The sequence below is a fragment of the Thamnophis elegans genome, chromosome 2 (assembly GCF_009769535.1).
Source record: "Thamnophis elegans isolate rThaEle1 chromosome 2, rThaEle1.pri, whole genome shotgun sequence".
Lineage (NCBI taxonomy): Eukaryota > Metazoa > Chordata > Lepidosauria > Squamata > Colubridae > Thamnophis > Thamnophis elegans.
In genome coordinates this window covers 144778957-144800745 of record NC_045542.1, presented here as the reverse complement: position 1 = coordinate 144800745, position 21789 = coordinate 144778957, and the positions used below count along the sequence as shown (strand labels likewise).

Here is a 21789-nt window from a genome sequence, read left to right as displayed (position 1 = left end):
GAAAAGCTTTTTATGCTCATTTGTAAGCTATAACTTTGAAAAGTCCACGAGTCAATAAATACTGTTATTTCTCAACTCATTTTAGGACCTTTCAAAGTTATGGCGGCAATGAAAAAAGTGACACAATCATTTTTCACACTTTTACGACCATTGTCGCATCCCCAGGATCACATGATCATAACTCGGATGCTTGACAACTGGTTCATAGTTGTGACATGTGATCATGCGATCACGGTAGTTGAAAGAAGCAAGAGATCCTTCTGAACTCAAACTTACTTTCATTTTTCGTTACCTTTCCTGCTCCAGTCACGTTACCGGACATGCTCGTGCCTCAAATTGAACACATTGAGGCAGAGATTGCACGTAAAAGCTTTATCCTGCAGAAAAAATGGTGCACTAAGATCTCTCTCAAAGCCTGTTTATCCCACCCATGTCCACCAGTTGGTTTTACAGAGCATTTCCCACAGTTTACAAGTCAGAGTCCGAAGGTATTTCCTCAACTCCCTTTACAGTAATTCCTGCCTGTTTTACAGTAACATTTTAGCCATAGTGTATATAATATAAAAGAGATGCAGAGGCTCTGTGGCTAAGACGCTGAGCTTGTCAATCACAAAGGTCGGCAGTTCAGCGGTTCGAATCCCTATGCACCGCGTAGCAGAATGAGTTCCTGTTACCTGTCCCAGCTTCTGCCAACCTAGCAGTTCAAAAGGACGTAAAAAATGCAAGTAGAAAAATAGGAACCACCTTTGGTGGGAAGGTAACAGCGTTCCGTGCGCCTTTGGCATTTAGTCATGCTGGCCACTTGGCCATGGAGACGTCTTTGGACAGCGCTGGCTCTTCGGCTTTGAAATGAAGATGAGCACCGCCCCCTAGAGTTGGGAATGACTAGCACATATGTGCAAAGGGAACCTTTACCTTTATGGCAATATTGTAGGATAGCAAGGAGAGATGTGTGAAGGCGGCACCTGTTAATAATTGAAGACCAATAGTTTATCTGTACTATAGTTGCCTTTTCAAATTATTCATCTGGATTTTTCCTTGTACATATAAATGACCCTTCAGGTAAGGCATCCAATATTACTATAAATCAGGTTTGTGGGCTCCAATTGAAATAAATATTCTGAAGGTGTTTTTTTTTTTTAATGCTCTCCTTGTGAGCTTGCTATTGCAGAATCAATGCTTCTGTGTTTCTTTTGGCTTTCCTTCATCCAAATTGCCCGGCTTGTATTATGATTTAATACTAACACATATACCAACCAGCTCTGCCTTCTGGAACAACAGGAAGAACGTAGGTGACAGATTTGAAAAGTATCTTGTTGAAAGAAGAAGATGAAGATCCACACACTCTGAAGAATTTTCCACTTTGCTGCCACCAAATCACCTTCTTACCCTTAAATTCTTTTTTTTTTTGTCTTCCACCTACCGGGATGCCTGCTTTTGCAATCCAAATCCTGTCTGGGAAAGGGCTGTTGTTTCCCAGAAAATTGGGAATGTTGCTTCAGGTTGGGGAGCTCTCCTCTGGCTGGGAAGGGCTGGAAAAAGCTCAGTTTGTGCCCTACAGAACTTGAGTGATGGGAGGACCCGATGTGACGTATACACTTGTAGAGACACAGCATCCGTTTCTGGGGCTCTTAAGCATGATGGCTATTGGATCTTGCAGCTCCAAGATAACCACTGCCTGGTTTGGCTCAATTCACCTGCTTTGAACTAAAGAGCACTTGTACTTTGGCATGTCTTTCACTCTTAGAGGGAAGCTTCATGGGCTCTGTGGTCCTCCGTATCTTCTTCTTCTTCTTTTTTTTTAAATGCCCCTGTTGACCATTTGCATTGCCGTGTAACTTTTTAAGGTGCTTAAAAAAAAAACCACCGGGGAACCTTTTCTTAGCAGAAGACCTGAACGAAGCCACTGATTTGCATCATCTCCTCTCTCTCTGCTTCAGATCAACTGACCCTTCCCTTCCCGGATCCTCCATCTCCACCGACTTTGGCAGCTGGCAGATGGTAACAGGGAGCGGCAGTGTACAGGAGCAGACTGACTCCTCCTCTCTTTGCAGCTTCCCAGATGAGCTCCCTAACAGTTCCTTGTAAGTGCTTGAGATCTGTGAAATGGAAGGACCCCACTTTGCATGTTTGGAGGTCTCTGGTTCAGCTCACGGCATCCTAGAATTAAAAGAACCGGTCCAGAGTAAGGCATCTTCCTAAGATCCTCAGGAGCCACTTGCCGGTCAAGACTGATACAGTCGATCTAGGCTTGCTGGCTCGTTGGTCATAGGGTAAGGGTTTCTTACAAATCCATGCCTAGGAAAGTGATAGCTTGGCTGGCAATCAGATTGGCTTTTCCTGAATTCCCGGGGCCAAATATGCGTAGCTCACATGACCCTCAGATACCTGTGGACTTTTACATCCATCAAAATACTTTGGGTGTGTGTTTGTGTGTGCAAAGAGTTCCGTAAGTAGTGGACCTTGGATGCTTGGATCACACCTGTCCAATTCAAATTCTGTGCCCCCTTCCCCCAAGCCCCATTAGGGGCACACAACCAACTGCTCTTACCCATTTGTTTTCAGCGTGGGCTTTTTATTTAACCTAGCCTTCCGCGTTATTAACATCTTCTGTGTAGCCCTTGAGATTGCGAGCCTCATTTCAGGATTTAATTTGTTTAAAGCTGCATCTTCAAGCCAAAGTATTCCCTTGGATTATTTTCTAAGGTATCTCTTCTTAGGCATAGGGATTCTCTTCTCTGTCCAGTGCCCTTCACAAAGTCAGCAAAAGAAATAAGCAGTCAGTTGAATCATCTTTCCTTCACCTATTCTTACAATCCAATCCTATGTATTTTGGCCAAGAATTGTTGCAGCCATTGTGCTCCAAAAGGAAGGGGGGGGGGAAATACACATATCCATACTAAATGCATCTCATTTTAAAAGGTAATGTTCTAAGTGGTCAGGATGGGTGTTATGAGATGACCTGTTCTTGCCTCTTTAGAGGGCAACATAGCCACTCATCCCCCTTTGCAAATAGCCATCCATGTGCTAATAGATGCTTGGAAAATGCATTTGAGAAAAACCATCTGTAACACCAATCAAAGGCTAGGCTTTGTGCTTTACCTGCCCATCATCATTAAGCCTCTTGTTTTAAAAACAAAAATTTTATTTACAAACAAACACACAAGACATATAACATAAAAACCTCTTCAACTGCATACATTGTGTTGATTGGTTACAAGGTCTTTCTGCGTCCTTTCCATAGTCATCACATGAGCTCTATCAAAATTCACATATTGTCAATCAAATATCTTTGTATACATTCTTCTTATACTTCATTTGTTTGCTTATCACTATTTCTCCATCTGGATAAATATGTATCCATCTGGATAAATATGTATCCATTTATATTATAATGATTCATTATATCATCTTCAATATATCCAATAATAAAGAATTTTTATATCCTACTCTAAATCATTCTATTATTTGAGCATTGATAATATTCTCTAATAATTTTCAATTCCATGTTCTTTCCATTATTAGTATCATCAATTCAATATACATACATACAAATTGTTATAATTGTTAAACATCCATTAAACATAGCTATTATTACATCCTTTTTATATGAAACATGTTAAATTTGAAGTAAATTTATATTATGACATTTCATTACATCATCCTGAAATCATCCAATGATATTACATCTTTATATTCTATTCTATATAGAATCATTTATCTTTTATAAAAACGTTTTTCAACATCATCTCCATCATCCTCACAGTTTGTATAAAATTTCATATTATCAAGCTAGTATATGTAAATGCTTTATTATCATTATTAATCATTTATTTGGCTATAGCTATTATTACTTTGTCTTATACATAGTAGTCAAAATTTAAGTACATTTAACTAAATTTTATTGTGACATTTCATTTCATCATCCTGTATCCCTCCAGAAATAGTGCAGTCCAATATCTCTTGCCATTTGTAGAATCTGTATTCTAAGTGTTTTCTTGATAAGTCGTGTGGACTTCTCTTGACAACTTATTATTCATTGCATATCTTATAAAGATTCAAAACCCTCTATCTGTTCTTTTCCATCAGCTTGACTTTTGTTATCGCTGGTGTTTCTGCCGAAATTACTCATTGTTTCTGCCAAATTTTCTCCCCTTTCTTCATCTATATTTTGACATCGGAGATAGAGTTCCAGTTTATCGATCTCTCCTTTCCGTATTTCGCACTTATCATTTCCCTCCACTCTCAATTTGCTGTCAGTGTCAATAATTTTCTTATCACTTACATATGTCTCTGTGGTTTTTTGAACTCTGTCCTCAAATTTCATCGTTGTTTTATAAGTATTCTCAACTTCCCTCTGTACTTTCTGTATTTTGATCTATAATTTCGAGTCTCTTTTCAATTCTCTCTGTGATTATTAAGACTTTTTGAATTTCTAGCATAATTCTTTGCAATGTTAGTCCCTTTTCTTCTTCATATTGGGCCATTTTTCTAGGTTATAAACACTGCCACTAAAACATCCAAGGCTTTTGCTAGGTTTCAAACAAATTCAGTAAAGTTTTTCAGGTCAAAGCTTTCTTTCTCTTCAAAGAAACACCTCTATATCCACTGACCCTTTCAGTAAACAAAGCCAATAGCTTTGTATTATCAGATGTCACCAAGCCCCTAGCCTCTAGATAGCAGTGTTACATTCTTGCCCTCTTTTTTTGCCTCTCTTTCTAAACTCCGATCTCCGTAACAGAAGAAAAAAATATTTAAAGATTACGATCCGGCTGAGCCTTGCGAGTAAAGAAACTTTTAATCCACAAATACAAAAAATGAAAGAAGTATAGAGGAAGAAGGAAAAAAAAAAGACCAGTCCAGTTTAAAAGTAAGAGGCATTTGTAAAAAGTCCATCCATACAAAACAAACAAAATTAAAGTGAAAAAGATAACACAACAATTTTAAACCAGGGTTAATTCGCCGCTTGCTTCCTTCTGTCTTCAATTTTATTTTAACTAAGTCTTTTGGGTTTTCTCTTCTCTAATAATAAGGATTTTTCTCACCATTTCGACACACTGTCTCTCCTGTTCTGCTTCCATTTCAGGAGACTGTCCCAACCTTCTGCAGCCATTTTGACTGCTTCTCTTGTAGCCGGCAAAAAGAGCTTTCTCCTGGATCGATCAGGGACTTTGCGATGTCCCTGAGACCAACAGCTCTCTATCACCGTTCCTTCAGAATGGTTTAGTTCCAAAAGGATCGTCCAGCAACAGAGATATCGATAGCAATCCTGGAGCCCCAAGATTGCATGTTGTGTCATTGCGACATCAAGCCCCGCCTTCCATCTTTAAGCCTCTTTTGACTGTTGCTCACCGTCCACATTTGCAGCATCTCACCAGCATTAGTTTAATCACAGGCCTTTTTTCCTCATACTGCAATTCCTGTCCCCTCCATGGAATTGTGCAAAGATCCAATTTGAAACTGCTGCAGAACCTCTTACGTATGCCCTATCGTCCTTGATCCGTCATTCTACAACCGCATGCAAAAACTTGGGCCTCATTCTCAAGTGTTATCTTTCAGTCACAGGGAGTCCTCGACTTAGGACCACAATTGAGGAGCCCAAAATCTCTCTTGCTAAACGAGACCAGCGTGAAGTGAAGCTTTGCCCCATTTCACGACCTTTCTTGCCACAGTTGTTAAGTTTACCTCTGCAGTTGTGAAGTCCGTAACCTGGTTGTCAAGTGAATCTATACCATTCCCCATTGACTTTGCTTGACAGAAGATCGCAAAAGGTGAGGTGTGACCTTGGGATGCAGCAACTGTCATAAATATGAGTCAGTTGCCAAGCATCTGAATTATGATCACCTGACCATGGGGATGCTGCAAGTGGTTGTAAGTGTGCAAAACGGTCATAAGTTATTTTTTTCAGTGCATTGTAACTTCTGACAATCACTAAACGGATGGTTGTAAATTGAGAATCACCTAAAATCCCTAGGTAAGTAAGTGTTTTTTCAGTGGGACCAGTCTATCAGGGCAACCTAGTCTACCCAAATATGGGATGAAGCATCCTGCTTCCACTTTTGCCTTTCTGTCCCAATCCAGGAGCCTTCACAGGCAGTCACTTTCACGACAAACTTACCCTGGGTAAGTAGAAGCTAACATAATCTATAGGTAGAACAAAGAAAAACATAGCATCTTTCTGCAAATCTACATGCATACCCACTATTTGTGTGCCATTTATACAGGTGAAACTCGAAAAATTAGAATATCGTGCAAAAGTTCATTTATTTCAGTAATGCAACTTAAAAGGTGAAACTAATATATGAGATAAGACTCATTACATGCAAAGCAAGATAGTTCAAGCCGTGATTTGTCATAATTGTGATGATTATGGCGTACAGCTCATGAAAACCCCAAATCCACCATCTCAGAAAATTAGAATATTACATGCAATCAATAAAACAAGGATTGTACATAGAACAATATCAGACCTCTGAAAAGTAAAAGCATGCATATGTACTCAGTACTTGGTTTGGGCCCCTGTGTGGGCAGCTGGAAAATGAAGTCAGCATCCCCATAAAGCTCGTTTGCGGAAGTAAGCATGAATGCTCCAAAATCTCCTGGTAGACGGCTGCGTTGACCCTGGTCTTAATGAAGCACAGTGGTCCAAAGTCCTCTTTTCTGATGAGAGCAACGTTTGCATCTCATTTGGAAACCAAGGACCCAGAGTATGGAGGAAGAATGGAGATGCCCATCAAGCACAGTAATCCCATGGTCATTGAACCAGTTTTTGGTGCTTTTGGCAAAAGTTGCTCTCATCAGAAAAGAGGACTTTGGAACAAGGAGCAACAGGACTTTGGACCACTATGCTTCATTAAGACCAGTGTCAACGCAGCCGTCTACCAGGAGATTTTGGAGCACTTCATGCTTCCTTCCGCAAACGAGCTTTATGGGGATGCTGACTTCATTTTTTAGCACCTGCCCACACTGCCAAAAGCACCAAAACCTGGTTCAATGACCGTGGGATTACTGTGCTTGATTGGCCAGCAAACTCGCTTGACCTGAACCCCATAGAGAATCTATGGGGCATTGCCAAGAGAAAGATGAAAGACATGAGACCGAACAATGCAGAAGAGCTGGAAGCTGCTATTGAAGCATCCTGGTCTTCCATAACACCTCAGCAGTGCCACAGGCTGATAGCTTCCATGCCATGCCGCATTGAGGCAGTAATTGCTGCAAAAGGGGCCCAAACCAAGTACTGAGTACATATGCATGCTTATACTTTTCAGAGGTCCGATATTGTTCTATGTACAATCCTTGTTTTATTGATTGCATGTAGTAATCTAATTTTCTGAGACGATGGATTTGGGGTTTTGATGAGCTGTACTCCATAATCATCACAATTATGACAAATCACAGCTTGAACTATCTTGCTTTGCATGTAATGAGTCTTATATATTAGTTTCACCTTTTAAGTTGCATTAGTGAAATAAATGAACTTTTGCGCGATATTCTAATTTTTCGAGTTTCACCTGTAGATTCAAAATAAGAAAATGGTGACTATGAGAACTACAATTGTTGGACACCCTTCCAGTTGATTCGGTGCTACTTTTTAAACTTCTTGAGAAGTCCCAAAAAGGTGACTGATTTATTAAGCCTGTTATTAGCCAAAAACAATGACAGTTCCATAGGAGAGCCACAAATTCTCCAAAATTTCTGACTCCTCAGTTTGCAATGGCTGTTCTGTCTATTATCTACTACTACGAGTTTCCTAAAGTAGCTGTTTGAGCATTTGAAAATGAAGGAACTCACTCTTACAAAATAGGGGGTGGTTATAAGAAAAATATCTAAATGTTTCAGCTAGCAGTCCTAGGGAGAGAAGTGTGTTTAGGAAACGGGAGTTAAGATTAAGATTACGATTTAGTTTATTTGTATGCCGCCCTTCTCCGGGAGGGACTCAGGGCGGCGAACAACTCAAAGGGGGGAAAAAAGGGAACATAAAACACAATACACGTAATTAAAATACACAAGAGTCATACAGCCATACAAGTCGAGAGGGGAGGGGAACTCATCAACCCCAGGCCTGCCGGCACAGCCAGGTTTTGACAGCTTTCCGGAAGGCCTGGAGCGAGGTGAGGGTCCGAATCTCCGCGGGGAGTTCGTTCCAAAGGGCCAGAGCTGCCACAGAGAAGGCCCTCCCCCGGGTTGTGTGGAACTGCTGAAATCAAGGCAATACGTAGAACATCAAGAAAAATGTCGGCTAGAACTTCTCCCAAACTGGCCATATCTGCAAAACCGAACCCACACAAGTGACTCCAAAAAGCCAGCTGACGCCGGAATAGATGTCAACAAGTCCACATTTTACAGCATTACCTATACAGTACAATGATCTACATAGGACAGGTTTGAGAAGGAAACTTCCTCTCCAACTTCATCATAAACAGAGTCGCCTAAAGCATGCAGAAGACAATCTTGATAAAACCTTGTACCAATGAAGTTACCATCGATCAGAATAGAGCTGGAAGGGACCTTGCAGGTCTTCTATTCCACACCCAGCTCAAGCAGGAGGCCCTGTACCAAATCAGACTGATACAGTGGATGTCCAGTTTCTTTTTAAAAACCTCCAGTGATAAAGCACCCACAATTTCTGAAAGCAAGCCATTCCACTTGTTAATTGTCCTCGCGGTTAGGAAGTTTCTCTTTAATTCCAGGTTGCTTCTCTCCTTGATTAGTTTCCATTCATTGTTTCTTGTCCTGCCCTCTGGTGCTTTGGAAAATAAATTGACAGTCTCTCAAATACTGGAATGCTGCTATAATGCCCTTTCATTACCCTTTTGATAATGAAATGTCTGCAGCAACCAACCGAGCTCAGAGAGCAGCAAGGACCCCACAATCCAACCCTGACCTACAATTAACCTTCTCGATCCAAACTTTGATAAGCCTGAAATGTTTTAGAATAAAATGATTGGATTGATGAAACAATAGTATTGCCCTTAGCCATGCTCAATATTCTTGCAGGAAGAAAAGGATGAAGAATTTGTCAGTTGTTGGGCATGGAGTTAGTTGTATTATACTTTGAGGTTGTGTGGCTGTGTTCTGACCCAGGCTTCCCCAAAAAGCACGAAGCAGATTCCTGGTCCCCACAAAACCCCTTTTATTAAACGAATGTGAATTCCTCCCATTCACATTCAGCAAAGGCCTGGTAAACAGTCTTTCGAATGTGAATTTATGGCCACAGATCTTATCTAGCTTGGAAAGCTGCCATGTTAATATTTTCCAAATGCAGTGCTATGCAAGGAAAGACTTGGCACAGAGTCTCTGAGATTCATGGACAGATCTTCACACTCCTGAAATGAATGAATGAACGAACGAACAAATTGTTTCCTGAAAAAGCCCACTCCCCCTTTGCTCCTCTTTTATTTCCTATGGGAGGGCCATTCACCGTCCACTTTTGGCTTTACTCACAAGTCGACCCTGATTTCTTAGCTGTTCTTTTTTTCTGGCAGCTCTGCACATGCACACACTGGGAACAGGCTCCAGCTGTTCCTCTACTTCACTGCTGTCTAGCTCCGAAGGCAGCTGAGAACTGTCTTGGCACCATTTCTGCCTCCAATGCAGGGCCCTCATCAGAGCCTTCCCCAGGCTCCAGGACTAGCCCATGTTCCTCCCCAACCTCCTCACTGTCCAACTCTGATGCCAGCTCCTCTGGCGGGCCACAACAATGGCAGCCAGTGGCCCAGGAAATACTATGTGGGTGAAAGGATGAATAGACTCATCTAAATATCAGCATATCTTAAGAAACTCCTATCCCTATGGCCAGTGTAGACATTAAAGCTGAAAAGACTTTGGGTATTTCAGCAAAAGAATGACCTGAAATATATCTCCAAATATGAAGATTCGAATGGCCTTCACAGTTCCCAGACATGAACAGGACTGAAAGGTCCTAATCGTGCATTGAATGCAAAGTGACCTAAGAAAATTTATTGATCTAGAAGAATTCTGCAAGGAAGAGCAGAGGAGAAATTTCCCCCAAAAAGAGCAATAGGATTGTTAGATGGTGACAGGAAATGCTTGGAACTTATTATTTGTTCCGAAGGAAGTGTCTCAATGTAGCTTAACTATTGCATCTAAATGATATTAAGTATGCATTCAATTTTGCAGAAAGATGTTAGGTTTAATTTTTAACCATATAGATATTATTTCAGTTTCTGTTCGCCTAAGGGATTCATTGAAACGTAGGACCAAGGGGGATCAAAACACACGCATGCCATTGTAGCTTTGGTACCCAAGCATATTGTACCCTACGAATAGAACGGATGGTCTGGATAGTAGATAGTTCCAGTTGCTATCCTCTTGAGAGGCTTGCCATGCTGAAGTGCTTCGTTGTGATGAAGAATTGATGAATCTGAGTTAGGAAAGTCTTTCGAGAAGAAATTAACAGACCATAATACTCTTGAAGAAGCTAATTTTAAAAAATCGCCTTGGTCTATAATGTGAACAGAAGATACGCTACCTTCAGCACAGCTAGGATAAGCTGAGTGGTATCTTCAGTATCTATCTGGGTGGCATTGACCTCTCTCCGCTGTGTCTTACAAATTTGAGAGATGGGAAGAGTGGCATTGTTCTTGCTTCAGATAATTGCATCTCTCTCTACTCACTGCCTCCTTGAAGGGCTTCAAGTTTTGATGTTTGTGTTCTGTTGTAAAATTGGAATTGATTAAATTCCAAGGCTACTTTGTTATTCTGTCATTCTGCAGAGGTGGCCTTAGGATAATCACTTCTAGGAAAGCTTGATTTATGGAAGGCAGCATTCATACTAAAACAATGAAGCTCTGGATTACCATAAGGTGCTCCAGTATATCATTAACCCAACAATTTAGCATTGGATTATTTACCTGGAAAGAAGATGATGGTCTAGGAGTGCAAGATTCTGCTTCAGCATCCTTCTCCTAGTCAGGTTGAACCCTATTCAGACTCTTGTTAATTATCCTGCTTTAGCATTGATAGAGAACTGAGTTTGGTTTCCATTTTTTTTCATGTGAATGTCCCCAATTCACACCTTTGAATCTGTGTGCAAACTTACAGACCCAAATCCACCCTTTTGAGTATTTTTATGCTGTTCACAATTTTTAAAAAAAGATAGGCACAAAAATGTGTTGAGGAAAGTGTGTGTAAACATGCAGGAGAAAAAAATACTTGTGAAAAAAATTACATCCTGTGAAATACGCACTAAAAAGGCTGGGGGAAAATGCACACAGATTTCATGTAGGAAATCTGAGGAATTGAGGAATTATTAACTGCGTAGATTAAAACAATCCACAAACTCAAGCAAATAAGAAGAAAGGAAATAATGTGCAGATTGACATAGGATCAGGCTAAGGAGGTGCATGATATTGAAAAACAAGGTTTTTGTTTGAGCACAGAACAAAATGCAACTCAAAACCTTCTGCTGGTTGAGTTTGCTGAGTTCCATTAAAACAAAACTTAAAATGGCTTCAGTGTTTTGTTCCAAAACTTAATATCAGGCAGAATATTCAAAATGGCACATGTTGAAGTTGGAATCCCCTTTTAAAATCTTTCTATGACATCGCTCGAAACACCACCACTCAAAATATCTACCTTTTTGCTCCAATGTGAAATCAAAAATAATATTAGGTTCTGATCTCAAAATGAAAGTCTTGGAATCCATGAGTTTTGTTTTGGGTTTAAAATATTTCTACCAAAGATACTAGGATTACAGTGAGCCAGATGTTAGGGTAGGAGAAAAAAGTGAGTGAAATAAATAAGAATATTTTTTTTTCATCTTTAATTTTCTGTATAGAGAACTAGCTGATAACCCAACATTCTTCGGGTTTTTTTATATAAGGGGAAAATATCCAGACCAAATGTAATTTCTAATGTTGGATTTTCCCCCTTACCAGAGGGAGCCCCCTTGTGGAGTACTGTGAAGCCATTACCATGGCAACTCCACTGTGCTGTACAGTAGAAGCCATTTTATTGCAGTACAGTAGAATCCATTTGAAGGCACAACAGGCTGTATCATAACATACACACCCAAGGAATGTTAGGGGTGTCTTACCCCCACAGTATTTGTTTCCAGAGAGTAAGTCATCTGTGTACCAAGTTTGGGTGAAATTGCTCAAGGCGTTCCAGAGTTATGCTGGAACATATACAACACACAGCTATTTTTATACATATAGAAGATAGAGAATTAAATGTAGTATTCCTTCCTAGGGAATGTATGGACCTTACAAGGTTCCAGAAAGCCCCTTTGAAGCCTTTAGTTTGACAGGGTTGGCATTTCTGTTGATATTCTGGTCACTCTGTAGAGCACAGATATGATTCGAATAGCTGATCCCAGAGAACTAACGAAATGCAGCCGTTAAAGTATGAGCCTTCAAGTCCTTAATCCTAGTTGGAGTCCACCCACAGCTATGGACGACTAGGTTAGTCTGTCTTGCTATCTAATCAATCTCACTGACAGTTGTGAGAGGAAAATGTTAGGAGCGCATGTTATATGTCCACCACCTTGGGCTCCTGAAGGAAAGTATGGATCTAATCAAGCTACATACAGAAGGTCTTCTTTCAGTCCTTTGAAATTCCGGAAAGATTTGGAAAAACTGCTAGGGATCAGGAGCCCATGTGCAGTTTCCACTGTCCTACGTTAAATAGGCAAGCAAACTGAAGAGCTGCTAGTGAGCCTGCTTCTATTTATTGACTAAGATGTCAAACAAAGAAACCATTATTTTCATTGCATTCTGAGACAGCTGTTGATAGAAATAAGCTAAGATAGAAGAAACTTAGAATTCCCAAGGGACTCTTTGGGGCAAACAGCAGTCAAAGAGGAGGTGATGGTTAACCATTCAATCAGAATAGAGCTGGAAGGGACCTGGAGGTCCTCTAGTCCAACCCCCTTCCCAAGCAGAAGACCCTATACAATTTGAGACAAGTAGCTGTCCAGTCTTTTCTTTAAAACCTCCTTTAAAAAACCTGAAACCTTTAAAACCGCCTTTAAAAAACCTACAACTTTTGAAGCTGTTCCACTGGTTAATTGTCCTCACTGTTAGGAAGTTCCAGATTGCTTCTCTCCTTGATTAGTTTCCATCCCTTGTTTCTTGTGCTTTGGAAAATAAGTTGACCCCCTCCTCTTCTTTGTGGCAGACCCTGAAATACTGGAATACTGCTACCATCTCCCCCACCCCCCGTCCTACTTTTCTCTAGATTAGCCATATCCAGTTCCTGCAACCATTCTTCATATGTTTTCATTTCCAGGCCTTTAATCATCCTAGTTGCTCTTCTCTGCATTTTTCCCAAAGCCTCAAAATCTTTTTTTCCTAATGCGGATGCAACATCTTTTTTTGGGGTAATGTGAAAACTGGATGCAGTGTGATCTTATTGAGGTTTTATAAAACCTAAAGATTTTCATGCCTGCAGGATTCTCCCCTTAAACATTCTTGCAGGCTACGTTCATCTGGAATGGGTGGGAAAGGTTTAAGTCCATTAGAGGGTTCATTAGTCCCCCTTGGTGCTTGCAGGTTGGAGAGCATGTGCGCACTGAGTACGTAGTTGGCACTCCTTTCTTTTTAGCCTCTGTTTTCAGGAGAAGAGATGCCTCTGGTGTAAACAAAATGCTATCAGGACATGGTGTCCTTATTCAGAACCATATTCCGAAGTCCCACATAGCTGATTCATAAGCCACTTTATGTCTTTCCATTAAAAAAAAAAAAGTGTGCCGAAAGGCATCATTCTGCCTTTTCTCTCTCTCTTTTTAAAAAAAAAAATACTCCCCCCCCACCCAATCTTTTTAAGCTGACAGTATTGTAATTCTCTTACAATACTAGGCCTTGCATGGAGGAAAGCAGCTGTTATGTTCTGAATGGCAAGTCTTTTTCAAGGACCCAGTACTGGAAAGACAGATGTGGGAAATGCAAGAGTAGCAGCTCAGTTGTCCTTAAAGCAACAACATGGAGCTTGGAAAAAACGTTCTGTTCCTGAAAAGCCTTTTAACTGAGATGATGTAGGTCAGTTTGTGCCGAGGTTGAAATCAGAGAATGTGCCGAGACCTGCCTTAAAGAATAGTTGATAACGTTCATTGTCCGTCTTCCTGAACTGGTGCCTTTTAACTGAGCTGGAACTAAATTCCTAGACTTCTTATCGTCTGCAATCCCAATCCAGCAGGGTACGGTAGGTCAGTGATGGTGAACCTATGACACACGTGCCAAAACTGACATGTTGTGACGTTTTGGGTGACATGGCAGCGTTCACCAACACTCAACAACAACTATACTTGAAAGACACCCTGTTCTCACATGATATTAGTTGACCAGAGGAATACCATCGATACAGTTTACTTGGACTTCAGCAAGGCACTTGATAAGGTAGACCATAACCTACTACTAGATAAAGTAGAAGAATGTGGGTTAGACAGCATCACCACCAGATGGATTTGTAACTGGCTGACCAACCGCACTCAACGTGTAGTCCTTAATGGAACTGCATCTACATGGAGGGAACTATGCAGTGGAGTACCCCAAGGCTCTGTTTTAGGCCCAGTACTCTTCAACATCTTCATCAGTGATTTGGATGAGGGAATGAATGGGGAACTCATCAAATTTGCAAATGACACCAAGCTGGCAGTAATAGCCAACACTCCAGAAGACAGGCTTAACATACAGAAGAATCTTGACAAACTTGAACACTGGGCACTATCTAATAAAATGAAATTCAATGGTGAAAAGAGTAAGGTTCTACATTTAGGCAACAAAAACGAAACGCACAGGTACAGTATAGGTGGTACCTTACTTAATAGTAGTAACTGTGAAAGGGATCTTGCAATTCTAGTGGATAACCATTTAAATATGAGCCAGCATGTGCAGCAGATGCCAAAAAAGCCAACACAGTTCTAGGCTGCATAAACAGAGGGATAGAATCAAGATCACGTGAAGTGTTAATACCACTTTATAATGCCTTGGTAAGGCCACACTTGGAATACTGCATTCAGTTTTAGTCGCCACGATGTAAAAATGATGTGGAGAGTCTAGAAAGAGTGAAGAGAAAATCATCAAAGAGGATTGGGGGACTGGAGACTAAAACATATGAAGAACGGTTGCAGGAACTGAGTATGTCTAGTTTAATGAAAAGAAGGACCAGGGGAGACATGATAGCAGATAGATTTTTGCAATCATTTTATATTTCTTTCTATAATCCACAGATCACACCTGATTGGACTGGTTTTTTTTAAGTAAATGAATATGCAAAGAGTTGCTTCTCTTTTGTTGGGGCAGTGACACAACAGGAGTGTCAAGTTAGGCATTTTCTGAATTTTTGACAGCCTGAGCCCAAAAGGCTTCCCATCACTGTTGATCCAAATGCTCCTGAGAGTCCTTGTCTTAACAGCCATTAGTTTAGTGACAGTCCAAAGTCACAGTAGCCCTGTAAAAAGTGACGGATGACTGCTTTTCACACTTACGACGGTTGCAGCATCCCCACTGTTACATGTTCAAAATTCAGCCGCTTGGCAACTGACTCGTATTTATGATGGTTGCAGTATCCTGGGGTCACGTGACCACCTTTTGAGACTTTCTGACAAGTGTCGGCTTGGGGAATCTGGGGAAGCCAGATTCACTGAACAACCATGTTGCTAACTGACCAACTGTAGTGATTCACTTAACAGCTGTGGCAAGTGGGGTCGTAAAAGGGGGCAAAGCTCACTTAACAATTATCCTGCTTAGCAACTGAGGTTTTGGGCTCAATTGTGGTCCTAGGTCAGCGATGGCGAACCTTTTTTGGCTTGCATGTCATAAAGTGGGGGAGCGCAGGGGAGGTCGTGCACGGGCGTGCCACACCCATAATGCAACACGCAACCCCCCCAGTGCGCTTGCGTGCATGAGAGGTGCGACCCCCCCATTTTTTGCATGCTTTTTTGGCCCACCTCAAGCTCCAGAGGCTTTATAGGAGTCTGGGGAGAGCGACAACACACACACACCTGGAGGCTTCAGGGACCTTCAGAAGGCTTCCCTGAAGTCTCCGGAGTGCGAAAAAACGGTCCTGTGGGCAAACTGGAAGTCACTTCTGGTTTGCTCCTAGGGCCGGTTTAAGCCCTCGGGAGACTTCAGGGAAGGCTCCAGAGGGCAAAAACCAACCATACGAGCAAACCGGAAGTCCGTTCCCGAACTTCCAGTTTGCCCATAGCGTCGTTTTTTTGGGCTCCAAAGACTTCATGGAAGCTCCTGAAGCCTCTGGAGGGTCTCTGGGGGAGGCGGGGGGGCTCTTTTCGCTTTCCCCAGGCTCCTCTAAAGCCTCTGGAGCCTGGGGAGGGCGAAAAATGGCCTCAAAGAAAGGTTGAACTCAGCTGGCCAGGGGGTGCATGCATTCCCTGACAAATGGCTCAGCGTGCCACCTGTGGCAGGCATGCCATAGGTTCGCCATCCCGGTCCTAGGTGAAGGATTGTCTGTAAATTTACCTCTTTGGGATTTTTGCTTTTACTTCCATATTTGCTCCATAGAGATTTAGTTCAGGAAGATCCATTAGTACTCTTGGTAAGTTAGGAATCCTTCCTAATTGCCTTACAATGTACCTTACCTGTAGGCCAGCCCCTATCTGGAGTGATGGATTCAGTTTAGGAATTAGAGGTGTAGTTTTGCCTGGGCGAAAAACCATCTTGTGGCCCCTAAGAAGACCATTTTGACAAAACGTTTTTCGAACCCACCATCCTATGTTCAATCGTTTTGGTTAGTTGGTGGACAGGTGTATCTCCAGGCACATCTTGAAAGGAAAAGATGGGCTCTTATGAAAGCCATGATAGTGAAAGAGAGAAGCAGATTCTGTAGCATTCGAAGTTTTGTGTTGAATGTCCGATTACAAATCAGTTTCATTAGAGGTTTTGAGAAGCCCAGAAGGAAGAAATGTGCTTGGAAACCAGATGCTGTATTTAGTGTGAATAAGAGAAATGGTTTTCTTCTGTGGTAGGGGGGGGGGGAAACTTCTGGGGGCAGGTAGATCTTTATTTCTATCGATTTATTAAATTGATACCCTGCCTCTATCTGATTGGATTCTAGACAGTTAATAATTTATAGTCATACACAATAACATTAATGTTTGTGTTGGAGGTGATTCATTATATGATACTTTTTAATGTGTTATGTATTTTATGATGTGTTATAAAGTTGAGACTTTGGGAAAAGTGCAGAGAAGAGCAACTAGGATGATTAAAGGCCTGGAGACTAAAACGTATGAAGAACAATTGCAGGAACTGGGTATGGCTAATGTAGAGAAAAGAAGGACTAGGGAAGACATGATACCAGTGTTCCAATATCTCAGGGATTGCCACAAAGAAGAGGGAGTCAAACTATTTTCCAAGGCACCTGAGGGCAGGACAAAAAGCAATGGATGGAAACTAATCAAGGAGAGAAACAACCTGAATTAAGGAGAAACTTCCTAACAGTCAGAACAATTAACCAGTGGAACAGCTTGCCTCCAGAAATTGTGAATGCTTCATCACTAGAGGTTTTTAAGAAGAGACTGAAGAGCCATTTATCTGAGATGGCGAACCTATGGCACATATGCCACAGACTGCACACGGAGCCATTTGTCAGGGCACGCAAGGCATTGCCCTGTCAGCTGGCCAGTGCACATGAAGCCTTCCGAGCGCAAAAACTAGCCCTACGGGCAAACCGGAAGTTCAGGAACAGACTTCTGATTTGTCCGTAGGGCCGTTTTTAGTCCTCCAGAGCCCTCAGAGACCCTCAGGAGGCTTCCCTGAAGGCTCTGGAGGACTAAAAACGGCCCTACGGACAAATCGGAAGTGACATAAAGCCTCTGGAGGGCAAAAAAAGCATGCCAACAATGGGGGGAGCGCTGGTCATGCGCGCATGCACACTGGGGTCACACATTGCATTATGAGTGTGCCACGGCCATGTATGACCCCTCCTGCACTCCCCCCCTTTTGGCACGCGAGCCAAAAAAGGTTCGCCATTACTGGTATAGGTTCTCCTGCTTGAGCAGGGAGTTGGACTACAAGACCTCCAAGGTTCCTTCCAGCTCTATTCTGATCGATTAATTGCATATAAAATAATACGTATAATAAAACTTTGCCGGGCATATGACTCAAAGGTCTCAGAAGGCCTTAACAATTTTCTAGAATCGGCCATTCTCAGCTTGAGGGAGATAGGCTGTTACTTAGGAAGGAAACCTCTACAGGAATCTCCTCCTGTTCCATCATATTCCTTGAAACCTTGAGTAAGCTCTCTCTGGCCATCTAGGGTTGGGTGGGCCGAATTTATTAGTCAAGGTGGTCTGGTGTATCTACCCAAACTCCAGGCTATATAGCAGTGGTGGCTAACCTTTTTCCAAAGGTGTGCCAAAATTGTGTGTGTGTGCTATAGCACTCATGCACTTGTGATCCCCCCCACTTGGGGGGGGGGGAGTTTTCGCCCTCCCCAGGCTCTGGAGGCTTTCCTGAAGCCCTCCGGAAGGCTGAAAATCAGCTGGCCAGCGTGCCGGAGCTGAGGAGTGCCATGCCGGCAAATATGGCTCCGCTTGCCACCTGTGGCATGCGTGCCATAGGTTCACCATCACTGCTATATAGCAACCAAGCATGCATATTCCTTTTGGGGACATACTGGTAACCAATGCAGCAGTGATGTAGCATGTTATTTTGAGACTGGCCAATAAGCATGTGGGCCACACTATTTTTGAAGGGTGGCTGGGTGTAGCTAGAAGATGACAAGTCAAGAATGGATTGTCTTCCATCCATCCTGTTTACCCCATATCGTGTGGGGTATGAGCTGAAACTGGAGCAAGATCTTCTTGGCCACAGCATCCCCCTAACAGAGGCTATGAATCCAAAAAAATACCCCCAAGGGTTTGGGATAGGCAAAGGAGGTATTATTTATGGACACTGTCGCCTGGTTTTAGTGGAAGACAATGCAAAGAATTTGGGCTTCTCGGTTGTACCTGCTGAGTAGGCCCTTGAATTGGAATAGTGGATTTGGTGACGTGAGAGATATACCATCTCTGTTTTGAAATGGTTCATCTTGTAACAAGGAGTTCCATCTGCTAACCCTGCAGTCACGATGGGGACGCTGGAGAATAAATTCCTTTTCTCGCATTCTCTCTCTCTCTCTCTTTCTCCCTCTCCTGACTCCTGTGTTTGTGAAGCTGACAGGATAAATAGCAAACCCAGTTGGCTGCCATTCTGTTTGGACTTCTGTTTTGTTGTTTTTTAATCCAAGCCTTCCACCGTATCCTCTGGCTGCTCTTTCCGGACTCGAAGCTGGTGGCAGTGGGTGGTTTTCTACTGCTTCCATTCAAATTAACAGTGCCGGTTTCTAGCCTGCGAAACACTGGGGAGATGAAAGGGAATTTTTGATGGGCAGGTTGGTGCTATACCCTTGGGATGACCTCTTGGGAGGAAGGCCTGGTTCTCTCTTTGAGAGAAAGAAGGGAGAGCTGCATCTTCAAACACAGTAAAGATGTTTTTTTTCCTCCCCTTCTTAAGACATTTAGAACAGATGCCTTTGAACTGTAATCTCCCTTAGCGTTTCTCTCATCTGGAATGAGTTGCTTGCTTTTCTTCCTCCCCCTTCCCACCTCCCCCCCCCCCATTAGTACATAGATCAGGTGGGGAGGAGGCAGGCCACCGAGGGGAAACCGTGGCCTTACTGCACATAAAGCAGAACCTCTCCTGTGGTTCCTGGCTTTTCACAGAATGGCAGGGAGGAGGGAATAGATTTATGCTCTGAGGTGCAATTGGAAATCCTTGGGCTTTTCTCCCCTCCTCCTCCTCCTCCGTCCTCCCACTCTGGAAAGGATGCTCCCAACTTGAGCCTGGTGGAGGGAAGAAGAGTTGCGCGTGGCAAATATTGGAGCTACGGGCCAGCAGGTTTCATCCCAAAAGTTCTTGGATGAAAGCTCAGCCAGCAGGACGGAGCACGAGTCGCTCTTCCTGCCTCCTGAAGAGCGTTCCCTTAGAGGGTGGAGGAAGGAGGCAACAGATTTGTTTGGAGGAGGGGGGAACTGCCTTTCCCCCCACTGCTTCCTCTTTTTATTCAGCAGCAGGTGAGGGCAGGTGGAATGCGAATCCTGTGGGGCTGGCGTGGCAAATTGCAAGCAAGAGGAAAGGTTGGGGGAAGGAGGCTTTTCCTACTGAGCAGTAATTGGTCAAGGACGTGCAATTTCTGGGTTCAACTTGTTGGCTGTCATATTCTCCCCGACTCCTCGTGTATCTGTGCATTTCTTTCTTTTTTTTTAAAGAAGGACTTTTCCAAAACAGGCTTAACCCATGCCCACCCAAAGCAGCTTTCATTTTCCACTTCCTGTGTTGCCTTTTGCTTGCAGCTTCTTCCTAACCCAACGTGTAAAATCCAAGGGTCTTTAGAGGGGGGGAGAGGGGGGAATAGCGCAAGTCATAGGCAGACACGGATTATCTTCTCTTCGAACCCCTGGCATCGCAGGCTAAACCAAACAAACCCAGAAACAGGACCGTTTTCCTGGGGAATTTCAGCTTCTGCTTTTGGACCATCTCCTGATCATAAACTCCATTTAATTATGCATCAAAGTGCATAAAACAAAAGATGGACAAACCACCTGCATCATGACAATTCTGTGCCTCTTCTTCCCCATAAGAGGTCTAGGAAACAACTATGAATAGTTAATCATCTTCTGAGCTACATCAGTATCTCTATATTGCAGCTGTTATTTTGTCAGCTCATGTTTTGAGACGGAGCTGTGAACCAGAAGCCCACCTACCCCCCCCATTTCAAGGGTTGAGACCCCGTTTAGGCAGCTTTAGAAACCCAATATGTCTCACCCACCCACCCCCATATCCACCTCCCCTGTGAAATAATATAGGATAGTGGCACAGTGGTGTATGATCAGCGTATGGATTTTATGTGACCCTCTTAAACATTATTATCATTATTGTTATTCTTACAGGCTGGTGACTCTGACCGAGAGGGAATCCCGGCTTAAGGAAGTGCGCTCAACGTTCTTGTCTACCTACAACAGCACCGTGGGGCTGAAGTTGGTGTCGCCAAGCTCATCGGGAGCCATCGGGGGTCTTCTGGAGCAATTTGTTCGGGGCGTAGGACTCAGAGGAAGCAGTGTCCTTTGACATTTCATCTGCCTGCCTACCACACTGTCTAATCCCACAGGTGAAGGAACCTCAAAGCCATGTGACCCCCCCAAGTGCCAGCTCCTGGTTTGTGTCAGAGCCCTTGGCTGCCAGACATCCAGCTCTTCTGGGTCCATCTGACTGACTGGTTTGCAGTCTGTGTTATTTCAAGCTGGGCTGATTTCCACTGGAAACAAGGGGTCCTCTCCTCAGTCTTTTAGGACTTGGCAAGCACTGACAAATCACCAGTAAAATGTGTCAAAACCTCCTCCTTCTGACTCTGTGTGTGTGTGTATGTTTGCTTCCCCTTTACCTACGTCCTGTTCTGAGTTTGGCCTGGAATGGCTCTGAAGATTTTTAAAAAAATGCTACTTAGAATGTGAGTTCTTTGGGGTGAACAAAGAAGCTGCTAATGGAGGTTCAGGGGTTCATTTGGGCTCTTCAGACCAGCTGGAGAATTCTCTCCAATTCTAGGCAACCTAGGAGTTCTGGCCCCAAGAAATCTAGATCGCATCCCCCCCCCCCAAAAAAAAACCCCACATTAGTTTGATCGTTCATAGTTCCGTACCTGTGAGTCAAGCTTGCCGATTTTGTTTAACTGTACAATTTCATTATTTGGCATAATTTATTTTGGGATTGCTAATCATGTAGCAATGGAACTCTTCCTATGTCATCCCACTCACTGAAAATCTGATTT

General features: G+C 42.7%; 1 protein-coding gene across 3 annotated transcripts in view; it reads left to right on the top strand.

Moving 5' to 3' along the window:
- Positions 1-21363, top strand: part of MTMR14 (myotubularin related protein 14) — a 119900-nt gene extending 98537 nt beyond the window's left edge. For 2 of the 3 annotated variants that reach the window (XM_032210239.1, XM_032210238.1), the window contains exons 18-19: positions 1941-2084; positions 20915-21363. In XM_032210239.1, the coding sequence (XP_032066130.1) occupies positions 1941-2084; positions 20915-21092 (322 nt within the window). In that variant the 3' untranslated portion in view covers positions 21093-21363. The remainder of the gene's footprint in view (positions 1-1940; positions 2085-20914) is intronic. The other variant, XM_032210240.1, reaches the window with a different exon arrangement.
- Positions 21364-21789: the final 426 nt, after the last annotated feature.